The 19,716-nt window shown below is 54.3% G+C and overlaps 3 protein-coding genes across 5 annotated transcripts in view; all 3 read left to right on the top strand.

The window, feature by feature from the left end:
* Ebi3 (Epstein-Barr virus induced 3) overlaps positions 1-1,496 on the top strand; it is a 3,998-nt gene extending 2,502 nt beyond the window's left edge. Inside the window, exons 4-5 of the mRNA XM_005357895.2 lie at positions 949-1,103; positions 1,321-1,496. Coding sequence (XP_005357952.1) covers positions 949-1,103; positions 1,321-1,488 — 323 coding nt within the window. The 3' untranslated portion in view covers positions 1,489-1,496. The remainder of the gene's footprint in view (positions 1-948; positions 1,104-1,320) is intronic.
* A 1,655-nt stretch (positions 1,497-3,151) lies between these two features.
* On the top strand, positions 3,152-13,285 carry Yju2 (YJU2 splicing factor homolog). Its single transcript, XM_005357877.3, has 8 exons — positions 3,152-3,496; positions 5,126-5,226; positions 6,549-6,693; positions 7,939-8,073; positions 8,184-8,365; positions 8,861-8,981; positions 10,365-10,491; positions 11,229-13,285. Exons 1-8 carry the CDS (start codon positions 3,473-3,475, stop codon positions 11,333-11,335), a joined length of 942 nt encoding a protein of 313 aa, XP_005357934.1. The 5' UTR covers positions 3,152-3,472; the 3' UTR covers positions 11,336-13,285.
* An 820-nt stretch (positions 13,286-14,105) lies between these two features.
* Positions 14,106-19,716, top strand: part of Shd (Src homology 2 domain containing transforming protein D) — a 6,576-nt gene continuing 965 nt past the window's right edge. Inside the window, exons 1-6 of one of the 3 annotated variants that reach the window (XM_026784234.1) lie at positions 14,106-14,160; positions 15,047-15,386; positions 16,430-16,535; positions 16,611-16,787; positions 17,468-17,576; positions 17,807-17,926. In XM_026784234.1, coding sequence (XP_026640035.1) covers positions 15,108-15,386; positions 16,430-16,535; positions 16,611-16,787; positions 17,468-17,576; positions 17,807-17,926 — 791 coding nt within the window. In that variant the 5' untranslated portion in view covers positions 14,106-14,160; positions 15,047-15,107. The other 2 variants (XM_005357876.3, XM_013350255.2) reach the window with 2 other exon arrangements.

The raw sequence follows: 19,716 nt of genomic DNA, 5'->3' as shown, positions 1-19,716 counted from the left end.
TGGATGGGTGGATGGATAGATGGGTGGATGGATGGGTGGATGGATGGATGGATGGATGGATGGATGGATGGATGGATGGATGGGTGGATGGACAGACACACAATATCCATCTACACAAGGGAACACCACTCAGCCCTGGAGAATGAGGCTCTGGAGCCAACTACAGTGAGGAGGGACCTTGAGGACACAGCGCTCAGTGAGCAACCCAGACACAAACCACACAGCGCGGGATCCAGAACAGGGGGATCCAGAGACAGATCTATGGGTGCTGAAGGCAGGGGAGGGGTAGAGAGATGGCTTATGGGTGTAGAACTTGTGTTGGCATGAAGCAGCGTTCTGGGGGCAGGCAGAGAAATGGTAACACTCTCCGATATCCTCCAGCTCAGTTCTGTGAGAAATGGTGTCTCGGGAAAGCCCTTCAGCCCACTTGGGACTTATACTCTGAAACTCTCTCTTTGTCTGTCATGACTTCTGTCAGCAGGGGCAACGGTGATTCAACAAATGCTTGCTCCTTGCAAGATGGGTGAATGAATGCATGACTGACATGATTGCATAATGGACAGATGACTTAATGAATGAGGGAATGAATGAACGCATGAATGATACAGTGAATGAGGGAAGGACTTAATGAGTGAGGAAATGAATACCTGAATGACCTAATGGTCTAATCAAAGCATAATGAATGTACAAATGGATAAGTGAAGAAACTAATGGATTCAATGAATGAATGACAGTGGACGAGTTAATGAATCAATGAATACATCTGCAAGTGAACCAAGCAATAAGTGTGAGTGAGCAGGTGGCTAAACAAGCTAAGGAATTAGTGAAGGTCTGAATGAACAAGTGAAGGAACGAATTGATTGGATGAATCTAAAGGTGTGAGCCAGAGTGTGAATGAATGAAGGAAACCAGTGGAGCCGCTTCTGACGCGCCCCCTGCTCCCCGCAGTCAAGCCCGACCCCCCGGAAGGCGTGCGTCTGCGCAAAGCGGGGCAGCTGCTGCAGGTGCTCTGGCATCCCCCTGCCTCCTGGCCCTTCCCGAACATCTTCTCTCTCAAGTACCGCGTCCGCTACCGGCGCCACGGTGCCTCTCACTTCCGCCAGGTGAGAGGGGTTTTGGGAGAAGGTGAGACAGGGTTCCCCTGGACATCCTCCGGTCTCCACCTCCTGCCTCTCTGTAGGAGCGCTGAGATCACGTGACTCTGCAGCTGGTTTACAAGAGTTCTGGGGTTTCGAACTCACCGCCAGCGCTTTACCCAGGTTTACCCCAGCTCCCAGTACAGCGCGGTCCTACCCACCGCCTCGTCCTCTCTCCCCGCAGGTGGGACCCATTGAAGCCACGACCTTCACCTTCAGGGCCACGAAGTCCCACGCCAAGTACTGTGTCCAGGTGTCAGCCCAGGATCTCACGGACTATGGGAAACCAAGTGACTGGAGTCTCCCTGGGCAAGCAGAGGGGATGCCCCAGAAATCCTTGAAGAGGGACTAGGTCTTTGATAGCAGACCCTAAATGTCGTCTACTTCAAAGTGTCTGGGTGGCCTGGCCTGGGTTCGAGTCCTAACTTTGTACGTGCCGAGATCCTCTGCGCGTTGACTTGACCTCTCCGGACATCAATTTCCAAATCTGTGGGGATGTTATTTCTCCTTCCATCAGTTCCGTGCTTGGTAAACTGTAAATGTGATTTGATTAGATATTTTGATTAAATAAGAATTATTGGCCTGGCAATGGTGGCGCACACCTTTAATCCAAGCACTTGGAAGGCAGAGGCAGGTGGATCAATATGAGTTCGAGGCCAATCTGGTCTATAGAGCAAGTTCCGGACAGCCATGGCTACACAGAGAAACCCTGTCTCGAAAAACCCCAAAACAAAACAAAACAAAATTATTATTATTATTATTTATTATTATTATTATTATGGGGAATGGAGTTCGAAACAGGACTTCTTCATGTAAGCCTGGCTGTCCTAGACCAGGCAGGCCTCGAACTCACAGACATCTTCCTGTCTCTGCCTCCCGAGGGCTGAGATTAAAGACGTACGCCACCACCGCCTGACAAGAATTAAAATTGTCCATTTTTAAAATTTAAGTATTTTAATTTCATTTCTAAACATGTGTATTGGGGAGTACGGCAGTGCCCACGGCGGTCAGAAGAGGGCGCCAGAGCACTGAGCCTCCTCTCCAGCCGACGGTCCGCTGAGTGAGCAACGTGACTGTCTGTGTTTGTCTACAACCCCAAAACAAGGGCTTCATGACGAAAAGAAGCTGATGTGGCTCAAGGTTCAGGAGCCTTGGAAGACACAGCACTGTGCTAGCTCCAAGAAGAAATTTCACGTGGTACAATGTCTAAAGGTGGAAGGGTCGGGGAGCACGCGGGTGAGAGAAAGGGAGCGAATAAAGCAAGGTGTAAGGTCCGGATTCCTATCATCGGCGCTGAAAAAGAACAAACACACCATAGCACTTGTTTTCCCAACTGGGAGCCAAACAGGATGCAGCCCGGCCTTGTCGAAACGAGGACAGAGGGAAAGAACGGTGGGGAGCTAAAGGTCAGCCTGGAGACTCTGTCCCAAGAAGAATAAGGAGGAAAACGGAGGAGGGCTGGGGGCGTGGTTCAGGGGTCTGCCCCTGCCTAGGATACCAGGTGAGGGGCTTGCCATCGTTTTGCACAAATAATAACTAAGCAAATGGAAAAGCCAGTCTAAGCCTGCGTGCTCCATCACGCCTTTAACCCTAGCACTCGGGAGGCAGAGTCAGCAGGATTACTGAGATTTCAAGGACAGCCTGGTGAGTGTCTGTCTCACAAAAGAGAGAAAAAACACAAACCAACAACAGCAAAACAATAAAAATCAAGCAGGCCACTGATTTCCAGCTACTCAAGAGACTTGCAGGAAGACTGTTGCAAACTTAAGGCCCTCTGGACATTTTAGGGAGAGGCTGGGTAGTAAGTGACTCAGTGGTAGAGTGACTGCCAGGCTTGTGCAAAGAGGAAGGGAGGAAAGGAGTGAGGAAGGAAAGAAGAAAGGAGGGAAGGAAGGAAGAAATAAACAGAACGGGGAGGTAGCACAGCCTTTAATCCCAGCACTCGGGAGGCAGAAGCAGTCGGATCTCTGTGAGTTCCTGACCAGCCAGGGCTACAAGGTGAGACCCAGAATCAAATACAAACATCAGTAGAGCAGAGATGCGGAACAAAACTTTATTGACTCTTTCCAGCGTGGCGCACACGCACACACGCGAGCCAGATGCTCCCGGAACTTTTATTTACTGCCTCACTTAGAAGCACTCAGGAAAGGAACAAAAGCGCACACGGGACCTTGATCGACAGGTACCACAGCCAATGAGAACGCTAAAACCTATGACCTACGTCAGTAAGTCAGCCGAGGAAGTGACGTCAAGAGAACTGCGGCGCCTGGCCGAATAAACTCCGAAGGGACCGAAGAACACTGCTCCTTCTCTTGCTCGACGAACAGGAAGCGAATATGTCGGAACGGAAAGTGCTAAACGTAAGTGCTCGGAGTCTAGATGGCTCTGCCGCCAGTGGGACGTCCGAGGACTGCGGGAGAGGCTCACTTCCTTCCGGCTAGTTCTTTTAGGAATCCCCCCCCAACGGCTTTCCGTGGGGCGGAGCCTCCCAAGCTTTGCCAATCGCATTTCTCAGGGGCGGTGTTAGCGTATGTTTCCCTTCCGGTTTAGAAGATGTCAATCATCCCCAGGCGAGCGGAGCCTGGGTCACTTCATCCGATGGGTTTTCCACGGGAAACTATCCAGTCGTTTTTTCCGGACCGGTGGGGGTGGTGCTCTTGGTGGCCTCAGTTCGTCCCAGTTTCTGTTAAGCGAATATCAGACAGCTCTTGGCCGCGTTTTCTACTCTAGTTTCAGTGGCTGAGACACAAGGACTCAAGTTTTCTCTCTTCAAAAACTTTTACTTTCCATTTCCTGGAATTTTGTGTTTGAGTCAGGGCCTCTGTAGCCCAGAGTGGCCTCCGGTTCAACCGACCTGCCTGAACCTCCCGATTGCTGGGGTAGAGGCGTATACCCCTGCGCTGGGCTATATACATTTTTAAAAGATGTGTTTTTATCTTTTGCCTACATGTCTGTCTGTGCGTGCAGCGCCTAGCCTGACTGGGCTGGGATGACTGGCAAACACTACCACCAGGCCCGAGTCCTCCTGAACTCTTGGCAAAGCTCCCTTCAAGCAAGGGAGACAACTCCCTCCCCCATGGGCCTGGCTGCCAGCAGGTCTGGTGTCCAAAGCAGAGTGCCTCCTTGCTGGTGGTTCACACAGTTTTGGACTTTTGGTTTTTTGAGACAGAGTTTCTCAAACAGCCCTAGCTGTCCTGGAACTCACTCTGTAGACCAGGCTGGCCTCAAACCCACAGAGATCCACCTGCCTTTGCCTCCTGAGTGCTGGAATTAAAGGCATGCACCACCACCACCGCCCAGCCTCTTTTTTACTTTTTTTACAGGGGAGTTTGTCATTCTCCACCCCGTCTCCCACTGGCAGGTGCTGGGATGGCAGGTGTGGGCATTAGCATGCTCTTGATAACTCAGAGTGGCTGTGCCTGTGTGTCTCACCCCAGCCTCCCAAGTACACAGAGAAGAATTCACTGACCAGGTTTTACCCTGAGATGGTGTCCGAGAGCCGGTGTGGTTCCCTAGTCCAAACTAGACCATCATTGGCAATGCCTGATTTATATTGGGTCCCCGTTATCTCATGAGCATCTAGAGTCCTATGTGCTGGGCAGAAGGGGTCCACCCCCACTGCAAATCATGAGCCTCTAGAACCTTCCCTGCAAGGCATGTCACAGCTCTGGGGAGCAACATTCTGGTCCACCCCCACTGCAAATCATGAGCCTCTAGAACCTTCCCTGCAAGGCATGTCACAGCTCTGGGGAGCAACATTCTCACACCCTGTGATTTGTCTGAAAAGAAGGTTCTGGAAGCTTGTACGTTCCTCTCTTCTCATGGCTGTTCTTCAAATGGCCCATGTCTGGGAAAGCATGAGCAGAATGAATCCTGGACAGATCCCTAAAACTGGGATATGGTGGATCCCCTGACGTGGCTCCCAGACCCCCTTTCCGCCCACATGGGCCCTGAGTACTGGAAAACCCCATCACTCCCTTCCCCTGCAGAAATACTACCCACCTGACTTCGACCCATCAAAGATCCCGAAACTCAAGCTACCCAAGGACCGGCAGTACGTGGTTCGACTGATGGCCCCCTTCAACATGAGGTGAATCCCCGGGGGTGTGAGGCTAGGGCTGGAGTCTGTGGAGAAACAGCAAACATCCTCATGGGGTCCCCATCCACCCATCAGAAGGCCTCACTGTACAGTCAGTGACACCTGGCCCCTCCAGTGACAGCCCTCTTCCTGCCCCAGGGTCTTTGAGCAGCCGTGGTCTCTACGGTTCTCATGTCAGTGGCTCCTGTCCTCATAGAGCCTGCTTCCCATCTCATCCCAGACAGGCTGCCAGCCTGGAACAAACAACCTTCAAACTTGACTTTGTGTGAGACCCATACTCCCAGTAGTCACACCCTCATGGTCACTGAGGACAGAGCGGCTGCCCGTGTTAGCTGGCTGATCGTAGATCCTCCTCTTTCCTTCATCTCCGCCTGTCCTAGTTACCTTGAACGTGGGGACTCGTTGGTTTGTGTGGTTTTGTTTTTTTGTTTTGTTTCATTTTTGGAGACAGGGTTTCTCTGTGTCGCTTTGGAACCTCTCTGGGAACTTGCTCTGTAGACCAGGCTGGCCTCAAACTCACAGAGATCCTCCTGCCTCTGCTTCCCAAGTGCTGGGATTAAAGGCCTGCGCTGCCACCACCAGCACCACCCAGCAAACACATGAACTCTTAGAAAAGAAAGTGTTTAATTGGCACTCACAGTTTCAGAGGCTTAGTCCATCATCGTGGGGACTTGGTGGCAGGCCTGGCAGGATGTGCTGGAGAAGTAGTTGGAAGCCACATCCTAATCCACAGGCAGAGAGAAACACTGGGCCTGCCATGGACTTTTGAAACCTCACATCCCAACCCCAGTGACATACTTCCCCCAACAAGGAATAATCCTTCTGATCCTTCCAATCCTTCCAAGTAGTGCCACTCCCTGGTGAATAAGCCTTCCAATGTGTGACACTCAAACCACCACATCCCTCCAGCAAGCAGTAGTCAGGCACCTGCTGTTGATCAGGATGTGCCCAGCCTTGTGATGCTCACAGGCTAGTGAGGAGTGGAAATGATGCCCATCCTCTGGTAGCTACACAAGGACACATGAGGCAGGGCAGGTGGCCTGCCTGCTGGACAGTCAGGGGTTGTTAGAATCTCAGTCCGTGGGATCTGCCCAACAAAGGCCCTGGCGTAGGACCAAGCCAGAGGTGTTTGTCAGCACGGCAAGAAGGAAAGAAGGTCAGGGCACAGGATCCTGCTGTTCCCTCTTTGTTCAGAGTCTCAGAAGCCCCACACACCCAGACACTGCAGTCCTCCCTGCCCGTGGAGGTGCTTGTGCTGCAGTCAGGTGCTGGAGCAGAGTGCAGAGACACTCACACACCTGCTCTGGCTGCAGGTGTAAGACATGTGGAGAATACATCTACAAGGGGAAGAAGTTCAATGCACGCAAGGAGACCGTCCAGAACGAGGCCTACCTGGGCCTGCCTATCTTCCGCTTCTATATCAAGTGCACGCGCTGCTTGGCCGAGATCACCTTCAAGGTAGGGGCTCCCTTCACTCGTGCACCTTTCTCTCTGAGGACTCCCCACATAGGTGCAGATGGAAGGTGCTTGCAGCAGGACCACACAGAAACAACCCTGCCCACCTGCGTGTGCAGATGTGGGGTCGGGTGCACAGGTGAGGACTGTGGGGTCACACTGTGCAGATGTGGGGTCGGGTGCACAGGTGAGGACTGTGGGGTCACACTGTGCAGATGTGGGGTCGGGGGCACAGGTGAGGACTGTGGGGTCACACTGTGCAGATGTGGGGTCGGGGGCACAGGTGAGGACTGTGGGGTCGGGGGCACAGGTGAGGACTGTGGGGTCACACTGTGCTGGGCTTCATTTGTTTAGTCTCCTGTAGTCAGAGTGACCATGGTCCTCCTGCCTCCACCTCTGGTGCCAGGATGACAGGCGTGTGCTGCCACATCTGTCTAAAAATCATGATTTTTCTTTGTTTTTTGGAATGGAAGCCAGGGCTTCACAGGCACTCAACAAAAACCTGGGAATTCAGGCAAAGACAGGAGAGGGAAATTCCCTTCTCTGGTCTACACCATTAGAGGCCATGGGTTTGTTTGGTTAGTGTTGTTTTTTTCACTGTAAGCTTTTTCCTGTGAGTTCAAAAAAAAGAGATTTAATCAAAGTGAACAAAACAAGCTTGAATAAGTTACATTTTTATTTCACACGTGTTTATGTCTGGAATGTCTGTGTGCCTGGTGACCTAAAAGGCCAGAGAGGGCATCAGGTGCCCTGGGACTGGGGTTACAGGTGATGATGGGCAGGGAACTGAACCCGGGTCCTGTGCAGGAGCAACCAGTGCTCTAACCCTTGAGCCATCCCGACATACCCTTGTTTTTTTAGCGAAGTCCTCAGCTGCCCAGGCTAACCTCATTCACATCGTAGCTCCCTGCATCCACCCCCCAGAAGGGTGCACACATTAGCTTGTCCGTGTAGTTCATAAGCAGGAAGATAAAGCCAGATGTGTGCACAGCCAGGAGGCCTGAAGGTGCAGAGAGCACAGACAGGGGGCAAAGTAACTGTGACCTGAAGGGGTGGAAGCCCACTCCTGCAGTCAGGTGATCTGTGTTATGGTCACGAGTATCCCAGAGGGTCTGGACTTTAGGGGGAAGGACACACCCACCAAAGGAGTAAGCGAAGAAAAGAGGCTGGCAGAGTGAGAAATACACACAGGAAGCCAGGCACCACCTGCAGCCATTGGCGATTTTGTCCCCTCCCCCCACCTTACAGACAGACCCTGAGAACACGGACTACACCATGGAGCATGGCGCCACACGCAACTTCCAGGCCGAGAAGCTCCTGGAGGAGGAGGAAAAGCGTGTGCAGAAGGAGCGTGAGGATGAGGAGCTGAACAACCCCATGAAGGTGAGTCCAGGCTGCAGGCCTCCACCCTGTGCCTATCCCTTCCCGTACCCCTCCCCCCATTACATCCCTGTCCCTTCCTCATAATCCCTCACCTGCCCGTGTGCCCCCAGGTCCTAGAGAACCGCACCAAAGACTCAAAGCTGGAGATGGAGGTGCTGGAAAACCTGCAGGAGCTGAAGGACCTGAACCAGAGGCAGGCACACGTGGACTTTGAGGCCATGCTGCTGCAGCACCGCCTGTCGCAGGAACAGTGGCGACAGCAGCAGGAGGAGGAAGATGAGCGTGAGACTGCGTGAGCAGCCAGGGCCCTTCTGGATCCTTCTATGGCTGCTCCTTCTCTCCCCTCAGCCCAGAGCCCCCTCCTGCCCAGTCCCCTCAGACCCTCAGGATCCAGTGTTGCATGACCATGACTGGCTTTTTGTGTCGGTCCCATGGCTGTGGGTTTGTTGTTTGAGACAGGGTCTTATGTAGTCCAGGCTGGCCTCAAAATTACTAAGTAGCCAAGGATGGCCTTGAACTTCTGATCCCCCATCGTCCACCTCCCCAGAGCTGGGGTGGTAGGCGTGTGCCTCTTCGCCCAGCTCTTACATGCTTACTTATTTTGTAGTGCTGGGTATGGACCTCGAGCCTCCCATGTGCCAGTCAAGCCCTCAGCCCCTGGGCCACTGTCCTCAAAATTGTTAGCATGGCCCCTGCTCCCATTCCTCACCCTCTGAGAGCAGGACGAGACAGCAGAGACCCCTGGGGGCCGTCCGTGCAGCATGTTCTCACTGTGTTCATCCTATAGGGCCTTGCTGGAGGAGGCTCGCCACCGCAGGCTTCTGGAGGATTCCGACTCAGAAGACGAAGCTCCGCCTTCCCGACCACGGGCAGCAGCAAAACCCAACCCCACCGCCATCCTGGACGAGGTGAGCAGGACCAGTGGGGGGGGGAGGGGTGCCCAGGCTAAGCAGACACAGGGAAGCCATGGGCAGCGGCGCTGTTCCTAACAGGACAGACAGCCCACAGCGTGGTTCCAGTGCTCTGTGTCCTGCTGCTGAGCCTGAGGAAACAGTCCACCAAGGCAGGGAGAGTCGAGTGCCTGCCCCACAAGCACAAGGCCGGGGTTTAGCCCAGTGCCATGCTGAAAGCCAGGTGCTCTGGTCGTGGTGAGCACACTTTTAATCCCAGCACTTGGGAGCAGAGGCAGGTGGCTCTCTCATGTCTGAGGTCAGCCTGGCTATATAGCAAGAGCCTGTTTCAAAATGTAAAACCAGATGTAGGCCTTCAGGCCTGGGATCTGGCACCAGGAGGCGGAGGCAGGAAGTCCTGGGTTGTACCACGTGGGATCTGCCAAGTCACTGAGAGACCCTGCCTCAGAAACCGTGGTGGGGATCAACTGATGAAGACAGGTGTCGACCTCTGGCTCCCACACGTGGGCACACAGTGAACAACACAAAAGCCCACAGAACCAAGATCCGGCTCACTGAAGGAAGAAGGGGTGTCCCTACTTCCCATCCAGGTCCTGGGAACATTCTGAACTTTGCAGCAGCTGCAGCCTTAGCTGTTGAAGGTTCTAGGGCCTTCTAGCCTCTTGCAGCTGCATCCAGATGTGAGTGCCAGTGCACACACTCAGCCTTTAGGTCCACAGATAGCCTCTCTCCCACCCTTTGTGACAGCTGTGTGTACTGGGCCGCTGACTCCCAGGATTCTCTTGTCTCGGTTACAGCCCATGTGAGCTCTGCCTAGCTCTTGGTGGTACTGGAGACTTGAACTCGGGTCTTCATTCTTCAGGCAGGCGTGCTAACTGGGCCCTCTTCCCATGTGGAATCCAGACTTGCTCTGGTTCTGTTTTGTTTTTCTTTGAAGCAGGGTCACACTCCACAGCCCATCCTGACCTCAAATCCACAGTCCTCCTGCTTCAGCCACTATGGGCTAGGGTGACAGGCCTGCCTGCATGTGGTCCCTCACGTCCTCACACCCCCAGAGCCCTGGAGCAGTGGCACACACCTGTCATGGCAGCACATGGGGAAGCCAAGGCCAGCTTGGATTGCAGGTTGAGCACCTACTATGTGCCAGGAGCTATTGGTGGCACTAGAGGATAGTGGTCAAAAACTGATTGTGAACTGTGGATAGGGGCGGGTAGGCGTTCATAGGATGAGAATGACCAGCAGGTGAGAAGTCCTCAGATGCCTCCCTGGACCTTGGGAGCCAGAGAAGAATTTAGAGCTGCAGCAGACTCGATGTGCACACTGGCTCCAGAGAGCGAGGTCAGGGAGGTCAGGGGTGACAGATGTGCATGGTCCCCACAGGCACCAAAGGCCAAGAGGAAGGCAGAGGCAGTGGGCAGCAGGGCACAGCTGGCCGGATTGGTGGTGCCAAAGAAGATGAAGGCTGAAGCCAACGGGGCCTCAGAGCAGGTCCAGATGCCTGCCGTGGGTAAGTCTCCATCACCAGCCCTGGCTGGCAGCAGTGTGCCTGGCACTGTCTAGAAGCTTCATAGGGTGGGTGAGGTGAGGCCAGTGACCCGAGGACTAGGGCTTGATGGGCAGAGGATCGGGTTCAGGGTCAACCTCAACTACATAGCGAATTTAAGGCCAATCTGGGCTACATGAGACCCCGTCTCAAAAAAGGAGTAAGGCGGTGCTGGCCGTGCCTTTAATCCTAATACTCAGGAAGCAGCGATGGGCAGAGCTCTGAGTCTGAGGCCAGCCTCGCTACAGAGCGAGTTCCAGGACAGCCAGGGCAACACAGAGAAACCCTGTCTCAAAAAAGATAAAAGGAGCAAAGGCCTGGAATCGAAGTCACATGATAGCTAAATTCTCCACGTGGCTGGTTAGTGTCAAGGGATACCAGGTAGCTGTAGACAGGGTGCTACCCGCATAACCTGCAGCTTTAGGTCCTTTCTGTGGTTTGGATAATTCACTGTATATAGAGAGCGCCCTGCTTGGGGTTGGCACGTCTTTGACACAGTTGTCACTGCCAGATCCTAAAGCTCAGAGAGGGTCACCCACTGCCTGAAGCCACACAGCAGGTCAGGTGTTGGAGGCCACTGACCCTGTGTCATGTGGACACTCAACTGTTCTCTGGCCCAGTGTAGGATTGGGGTGACGGGTCCTCTAACCTGGGCACACTCCCCTGCCTTGCATCACTGGACTGATCTGTCCTCCTCATAGGTGCCCCCGAGAACAGGAAGACAGCCAACCTTGCACCCCAGACACCCGGGGCCTCCTCCCTGAGCCAGCTGGGTGCATATGGGGACAGCGAGGACAGTGACAGCTGAGCCCCTACAGCAACACCACAGACCCAAGAAACCAGAGGAGGAGATGGGATCAAGGAAGGCACCCTCAGCAAGTTCCTCGTGACCGTGTCTGCCGTGAATCCCAGCAGGGTGTGGAGAGGCAATGTCCCTTGTACCAGGTGTCCCAGGACAAACAGCCTGGCCCACTCTCTCAGTCCTTGAGTTATAGGGAACCTGTTTGCCCCATCCCTTCCTACCACAGATCTGAACACTATCTGACAGGGGACAGGTGGCAGGGTCCCTGGGGACTCCCAACAAGGCCTGGGACTCTACCTGCAACACAATAATACTGTGTGATAAAGAAAATCAATTGACAGCCATGTGGACCAGCGAGAGACCCTGCCCGACCGTCTAACCAGAGCTAACACTCACCCGGGATTTCGGCCACAGCCAGCCTGGGCCTGGACCCAGCCCGTTTCAGTCACTCAGAATTTGGCGGTACATGAGTCTGTGTTCTGTAGGAAAACTGCTGAGCCTGAGTCTGTCATTTAGAACACAGTGAGCCTGGATGAGGTGGCAGTGGAGAGACAGGCGTGTGTAGCCCAGGCTTGCCTTCACCTCCCCAGGCTGGGATGAGAGATGTGAACCAAGTTGATCTTAAGCCTGAAATGTTCGTGTTGGAGTCTGCTTTTCCCTGATGTTCTTCCTTCTCACACCCATGTCCTCATGCCCCGCCCCCAAGAACAGAGACACATCAGTGGCACCCTGGGGTCTGGTTGGAACCCTCCCACTCCACCCCCACCCTGGCTTCCCCAGCTCTGCAGCTGTCATCATGTACTCCATCAGCTCCCTGGGGGTCCCTGGCAACAGGAGCCACAAGGATAGTGCTGACCCCACCACCTGTCCTTGCAGCTTAGACACTAGCTGGACCAGCCCACTCATGGCCCTCTGCCAGCCTGCTGGTCACCAACGTGGCCCCTGTGCTGGGACACATGGACTGCATGCTAGGGGGTTAGGACACACTACAGTCTGATCTGTGAGGCCTTTTTGCCCCAGACACCATTGTTCCTACAGCAGACTGGAACACTGGGGAGCAGCTGGACCTCCCCCAGACTGGGAACCTTGGGAGTCAGTGACTTGCATCTTCCTCAGGCTATGGCCCAGGGAAGCACTGTACTTCACCTGACTGGGGACCACTGAAGGCAGAGCCACACCTGCCTCAGGCTGTGTGCATGCCCCACAGTAGACAGCACCTCCAGATGGGAGGCTACTCAGGGCAAGTTCTGCATCTGCCATCAGACTGCACGAGGCAAAACCTGCCTCCACAGGGTCCCCTACAAACACATTCATGGCTCCTTGGGTCTCTGTAGACTAAAGGCATTGGCCACCAGACTCACTGTGGACCAGTGTACCTCCCCTCCTGTCCCCGTGACTTGGCACACTTCTTCCCAGATTTGAGGTACAGTCGGGGAGGCCCCACTTCAAGCACTGTTGTGTGCCTGCCACATGATGGTCAGTCACACAGCTCTATCACATGTCACCAACTGCCGGCATGTGAAAATAGTGAGAGGACCAGCCCACGAAGTCCACTGGGAAACTCCAGAACAAGCTGATGCAGAGACAGGATGGATTCATGGAAACTGGCAGGGACATGGGGGTGGAATATTCTAGAACTAGAGTGCAGCAGTTTCTATGGCTTTTCTGATACACTGTTCAACCCACTCGTGTGTCGTATTTTCATTTCTGTTTTTGAGTTTAAGGTGCTTGATATGGGACAAGCCCCCCCCCCCAGTGTTGGGCCAGCGCTCCCGTTAGCCGCCACTCCCTAGCCCTGGGGTTGTACTTCTAAAAGGGGCAGCGGTAGGGCATGTGAATTACAGTCAGACCAATGGGACACACTCGGGTACTGTCCATGCCCATTTTACAAGTCATCCAATAGGATGTATCAGGATGGCTGCCATAACCCCATTCCTTCATCGGAAAGTCAAGTCCTGGCTCTTTTCTCTGTTTCCCCCACCACCACCACACACTTGCCCGCTCCCCTCTGGGAGACTCCTAGGCGAGGGGAAGTCAAGCGCCGTTTGGTTCCGCCTCGGGGCTCCTGATTGCCATTCCTGCCACGGCGCAGTTATCTGCCCTCCGTGTGGCGGACGAAGCTCACGTGTGATGCGCTCGGCTGCAGCCGCCCGTGTCAACAGGACGATTGCCCGCGCTCTGGGGACTCTGGGGCTGAGATAGGAGCTGCCGGTGGTCTGCAGACTCTGGATGCTGTGCTCGCTCTAGCCTCAGTTTCCCCAATGGAAAGCAGAGCTCACATTGGAGGAGAGGATGAACGCTCATCCTGTGAGGGACCAGTGCCACCCTCGAGACGTCCAAATATAAACTGACGGCTGGGTGGCCTGAGTAACACCCCATAACCATAGCCTTTCTTTCTCCAACCTGAACATCCCAGTGGGTATGGTTCTTGTCTAGCATGCCCGAAGCCCCAAGTGTCATCCCTAGCACTTGGGAAGCTGAGGCAGGAGGACCAGGTCATCCTTTGTTGCAAATGAGTTGGAGGACAGCTTGGGTAACATGAGCCCCTCAGCAGTAACTCTTCTGTCAATGCTTTCTGCACCGTTTACCATTTGGGGAGCCTAAGGAACATAGACTGGTGGCCATGGCTGGGTTGACTCTGGCTGACTCCTGCCCTGCAATTCCCCCCTTAGGGTCCTACTTCCCAGCCCCCGTCCCTCCCCTCGCGGACCCGCAGCTGCGGCCGCCTCCCGCCCCTCCCCCTCGCCCGCCACAAAGCGACGGACGCGGCGGTGACGGACGGCGCCTCCCGCCCAGCGCCACAGCCAGCCGCGACCCTGCGCGATGCTCAGGTCTCTCGCCCAATCCCCTCCCGGCCCCGGTCCCAAGGGCGACTCGGTCCCCGCGCCGGTGTCCTCGTCCTCCGGGGTCGTGTCCGCCCCGGAGCGGCTGAAGGTCTGAGGTCTGTAGGTCTGTCGCGGGGCGGGGGCGGGACCCGGTGGGACGCGGGTGTCCTCGCCCCTCCCTCGGCCCCCCGAGAGCCGGGGCCGGGACCCAGGGTTTTATGTCCCTTTGTGCGGTGGCTGCGGCCGTAGGCGGTTAAGGAATTGGGAGGTTAAAAGGTTGCAGCGGGGGGGGGGGGGGAGGTTAAGAGATGTGGGGGTGAAGGATCTGGCAGTTAAGATGTACGGGGAGGGTGTAAGGGATCCGAGGGTTAAGGAAAAGGGAGGTTATGAGATGGGGGGGGGGGATAAGGGATCCGGAGGTTAAGGGGTACGGGAGTGCTTTTTAAGGGATTGGAAGGTTAAGAGATGGGGGAGTAAGGGATATGGAGGGTTAAGGGATGGGGGTTAAGGAATAAAGGGTAAGGGATGGAGGCCGGTAAGGTATAAGGAGGTTAAGGGAATGGATGTGGATTTAAGGAATTAGACCGACTGAACCCTTGGGATCGGACAACAGTCCACAGGGAGTACGACCCTCGGGGTGGTCCAGCCTCTGGCAACTTTGTGCGTGAAGCTCTGGGGGACAACCGCTCTGACACCATACTGTGTTGCCTGTAACCCGAAGTGCACGACTCCCGCAACGCTGGGGTCACCACCTGCTGCCCCCTCCGCTCCGAGCCCAGCCTCGGACTCCTGACCACCTCCCCCTTCTCTTTCCCCTTCTCTCTCCTCTCCCTTCTTCCTGCCCCTTTTGTGTCACCCCTCTTTTCTCCTCCCCCCCACCCCCGCTCCCCAGGACGAGCTGAGGAGCTCGCATGGAAGCCCCGGTCTGACACCAGCCAATTCCGGGGACACCCATGGCCAAGTGGCTCCGGGACTATCTGAGCTTTGGCGGCCGGAAGCCTCCGCCGCAGCCGCCCACTCCCGACTACACAGAGAGTGATATCCTTCGGGCTTACCGGGAGCAGAAGGACCTGGACTTCGAGGATCCCTACGAGGACGCCGATGGCCGCCCCGAGTCGGAGCCCGCCGGGCTGGTGGACTCCAAGTACGACTCTCCCAGGCACCGGCTGATCAAAGTGGAGGCTGCAGACATGGCCAGAGCCAAGGCCCTCCTGGGCAGCCCTGGGGAGGAGGTGCGTGGCAGACGAGCACTGGTGCTCCGTCCCCATCATCCCAGGGTCCCAACCTCCTGCTCCCCCGCCCCCAGGGAGCCTAAGAGTTTCTGGGTTAGCCAGAGTCCCTCTCGAGCCTTTCTCCATTCGGAAAGACCGAGGGTGGGCGCTGTTTTTGTTTTGTGTGCAAGGTAGCTCAGACTGGCCTCAAACTCACTACTTAGCTGGCAATGATCTTGAATACCTGAGACTCCCGCCTCTACTTCCTAAGTGTGTGTCACACACGAAACTGGATCTGGTGCATGCTGGGCAAGAAGAGCTATCTGCCCACAGAGCTCCAGCCCTGCTTAGTTCTGGGGCAGTGTTTCTCAGCCCGCTGGTGGTGACTCCATTTGGGTTCAACGACCCTTTCACAGGGGTCACCTAAGACCATCAGAAAACACAGATAATTACCGCAATTCATAACAGTAGCAAAATTACAGTTATGAAGAAGCAATTAAAAGAATTCTATTTGGGGGGATAACCACAACTTGAGGAACTGTGTCACAAGGTCACACAGCATTAGGAAGGTTAAGAACCACTGCTCCATTGATTTGGTTTGGTTTTGAGACAGGTTTTCTCTGTGCAGCCCAAGCTGGCCTAAAACTTGCCATCCTCCTGCCCCCAAAGCCTTTGGAAGAGGGGAACCTGAGAGGAGGAAGGGACTCAGGGAGACAGGACAAACTGGATTAAACCCTGCCTCGTTCTCCCCAGCCGTGTGACCCTCCCCAGGTCACTGACCTCTGCTGTTGTTTCTTTGCCTATAAAACAGGCTTATCTCTTTACTAAGGGCTTAGGGTATTAGAACAACACCAGAGGGTTCTGGGAACTGGGTTTGAATTCCCAGAACCCACTTGAAGAGTTGAATGTGGTGGCCTGTGCACTGGGGAGCCAGGCACAGGAGGATCCTGGGGACTCCCTGCCCAGCCTAGCTCTGAGAAATGTGAAAAGGCCCAGCAGGGGCAGGCAGAGAGCACAGTGTAACACGACAGGACTTCAGAACTAGCCGGAGCCTCTCCCGACAGCCCGAAGCAGACGCTGAGTACGCGGATCCTTTTGACGCCCAGCCTCAACTGCCAGCTCTGGATGATGGGTACATGGAACCCTATGATTCCCAGACCGGCTCAAGTGGTGAGTGCACAGGGCCAGGTACGAGGGCATGGTCCTGCATGGAACGGGAGGGTGACCAGTGTCTTCTCCACCCAGAACGGCCAAGCAGAGCAGTCCAGCTTTACGATACTCCGTATGAGGAGCAAGATGCAGAGCCGGAAGATGGAGCGACTTCTGGCCAGAGTCGGCTGCCACTGGAGGATGAGAGGCCAGCAGATGAATACGACCAGCCTTGGGAGTGGAAGAAAGATCATATCTCCCGGGCCTTCGCAGGTGTGCGCAAGGCCAGGCCCTTCAAAGCCCTCCTCCCTCCACTGCCTCAGTTTCCCCCCAGAGAAAATGCCTTTTTATCCCCACCCCGAGCCTGTGTATTCTTGGGAAGAGACGTGGCTGTGACATCACACTGGATTTGTGGTCATTGTAGGACCAACCCAACAGGACGGTTGTAGATGAAACGCTAAATCGCACTCAGTTGTGTGGGAGCTGGAGAAAGATAGCGTGAGGGTTTTAGGAGCTGTCACGTGGTAGACTTGGAGCCAGACAGGTCCTAGCTAAATAGAGTGAAAGAGTAACAGGATCAACGAAAAGGATGGAAGGGCGGGGCCATGACTTGTGCAGCGTTTGCCTTCCACCATGTGGATAGTCCTGCTTACCCACAAGCACTACTGCCTGCTGACTACAAACTTCCAACCCATCCCTGTTGACCACACACCCTCTGCTCTGATTCGTCAGTCAAGGCAATGCCCCGCCCCTTCCATAGTGTCTAATTTCTGGGTGGCCACGCCCCCTTGTTTCCAAAAACCAATCAGTTCTTGTGTCAATCTTGTCTTAACCTTAGACTCCACCGCCACCTCCTGGGTTCTGATAGTGTGCCCCAAACTGAGATCCCATTGACTGGCTCCTGTCCTGCCCTCTAGGTGGGCGGGACTTAACCTCTCACCTTCCTCTCCCAGTACAGTTTGATGGTCCTGACTGGGAGCGGACCCCAGGCTCGACCAAGGACGGCCGAAGACCACAGCCTGCGGAGCGCGTGGATGTGACTCTGGCCCTGGAGAAGCAGCCGTGAGTGCGAATGCTGAAGGAGGGGTGACCCCGGGGACCCAGGAACTGCAAGGGAGTTGGGGTCTCTTTCATTCACTCTGTCATTCATTCATTTTCTTGGCAAGGATCTCATGTAGCCCAGGCTGGCCCCACTCACCATGTCCAAGGGAATTGTCTGGCTGTGCCCTGGGGTCCTTTCCTCGGCCCCTAGGTTTGTGAAGTCAGCTGGAGATATCTGTCCCCACGCCCAGGTGGTTTCACGGCCCCCTGAGCCGTGCAGAGGCCGAGAACCTTTTGTCCCTCTGCAAGGAAGGCAGCTACCTAGTGCGGCTCAGTGAGACCAGGGCTCAGGACTGCATCCTGTCCCTCAGGTGAGACCCAGACGCAGAGCGGCCAGTGGGTGGGGATTTCTGGAAAGTGGGCGGGCATTCAGGCGACTGGGTGAGGCTCCCGGGTCAGTGGCTAAATGGGTCCCACTCTAGCGAGCTTGGAATGAGAACCAGGTTTGAAGGTTCGTTTGAATGGCCCTGTCCAAAACTTGAAAGGCAGCCTTGAGTGTGAAGCAAATTCTCAGGATGTTCTAGAGAGCACTTGAGTTTGAAACGCTGGTTCCTTAAGATCCCTAAAGTGTGAGTCCAGTGTAGCACGGCCTTGTGGTACCAGCACTGGAGAGGGTAGGGGGACCACGAGTTCAAGTTCAGCCCCGGCTACTCATCCAATTTGAGGATATCCTGGGCTACATGAGTTTGTCTTAATAAAAGCAAGGGAGGGACTGGAGAGGCAGTTCAGTGGTTAAGGGCACTCACTGTTCTTTGGGAGGACCTGGGTTCAGCCCCTACATCTAGTGGCCCACAACTGCCGGTAATTCCAGCTCCAGGGAATATGACGCCGTCTTCTGGCCACTATGGGTGCACACGCCTGCACATTAAAAGTAAAATATAGCCGATCATGGTGACTCATACCCCTAATCCCAGCACTCGGGAGGCAGAGGCAGGCGGATTTCTGTGAGTCCAACCAGCCTAGGCTACAGAGTAAGTTTCCAGAACAGGCTCCAAAGTTATGTAGAGAAACCCATCTCAAAAGCTCAAAATAAATTACTGAGATGGAGAGATGGCTCAGTGGATAAAGGTACTTGCCACCAAGCCTAAACAACTTGAATTTGGCTGGGAGGCAGAGGCAGGTGGATCTCTATGAGTTCGAAACCAGCCTGGTTTACAAAGCAAGTTCCAGGACAACCAGAGCTGTTACACAGAGAAATCCTTCTTGAAAAACAAAAAAAAGAAAGAAAGAAAGAAAAAAGGAACTTGAGTTCTGAGGACCGATATGGTGGAAATAACGAACCGACCTCCACAGGGTGTCCTCTGACCTCCACATGCTCCACATGTGTGCTCCCAATATACATATAAATAAATAATAAATGTGAAAAATATTTTTAAATGGGTGCATATAGGCGTAGAGTCAGTCTCTTCATTGACTCAACATTATTAGAACACCTATCAGGGACTGGACAGATGGCTCAGAGGTCAAGAGCATTTGCTGCTCTTCCAGAGGTCCTGAGTTCAATTCCCAGCACCCATCTGTAGTGAAAGCTGGAGCTCTCTTCTGGTATGCAGGCATACATGCAGGAAGAACACTGTGTATTCCAGGGTCCCCGCTATGAGTTGGGGCCCTGGCACGGATGAACTCAGGTTCCAAAATGGAACTGTGGAAGATGAGAGGCTGAGGGAGGACGTGTACAAAAGTGGTACTCAGGCTGAGCTGGGAGCCATCAGGGCCAGGGTGAGCAGGGAAGGGGTCTTACTGCAGAGCCCGGGCTGGCCTGGGACAGTTCACAGAGATCTGCCTGCCTCTGCCTCCCAAGTACTGGGATTAAAGAATAATTTATTTAACTTATTTATTTATTGTGAGGAGAGGTCTCACTATGTAGTCTTGCCTGGCCCAGAGCTCACCATGTAGACCAGGCTAGTCCTGAATTTGTAGCTATCTGCCAGCCTCTGCCTCCCAAGTGCTGCAACTTTTCTTTTACTTTTGTGCATGCGTGGGTGTAGTGGTCAGAGGACAACTCTTTTTTTTTTTTTTTTTTTTTTTTTTTTTTTTTTTTTGGTTTTTCGAGGCAGGGTTTCTATGTGGTTTTGGAGCCTGTCCTGGAACTAGCTCTTGT

This window comes from Microtus ochrogaster, chromosome 22 (assembly GCF_000317375.1).
Source record: "Microtus ochrogaster isolate Prairie Vole_2 chromosome 22, MicOch1.0, whole genome shotgun sequence".
NCBI lineage: Eukaryota > Metazoa > Chordata > Mammalia > Rodentia > Cricetidae > Microtus > Microtus ochrogaster.
The sequence above is the reverse complement of the archived record's forward strand: the minus strand, read 5'-3'. Positions and strand labels throughout refer to the sequence as shown.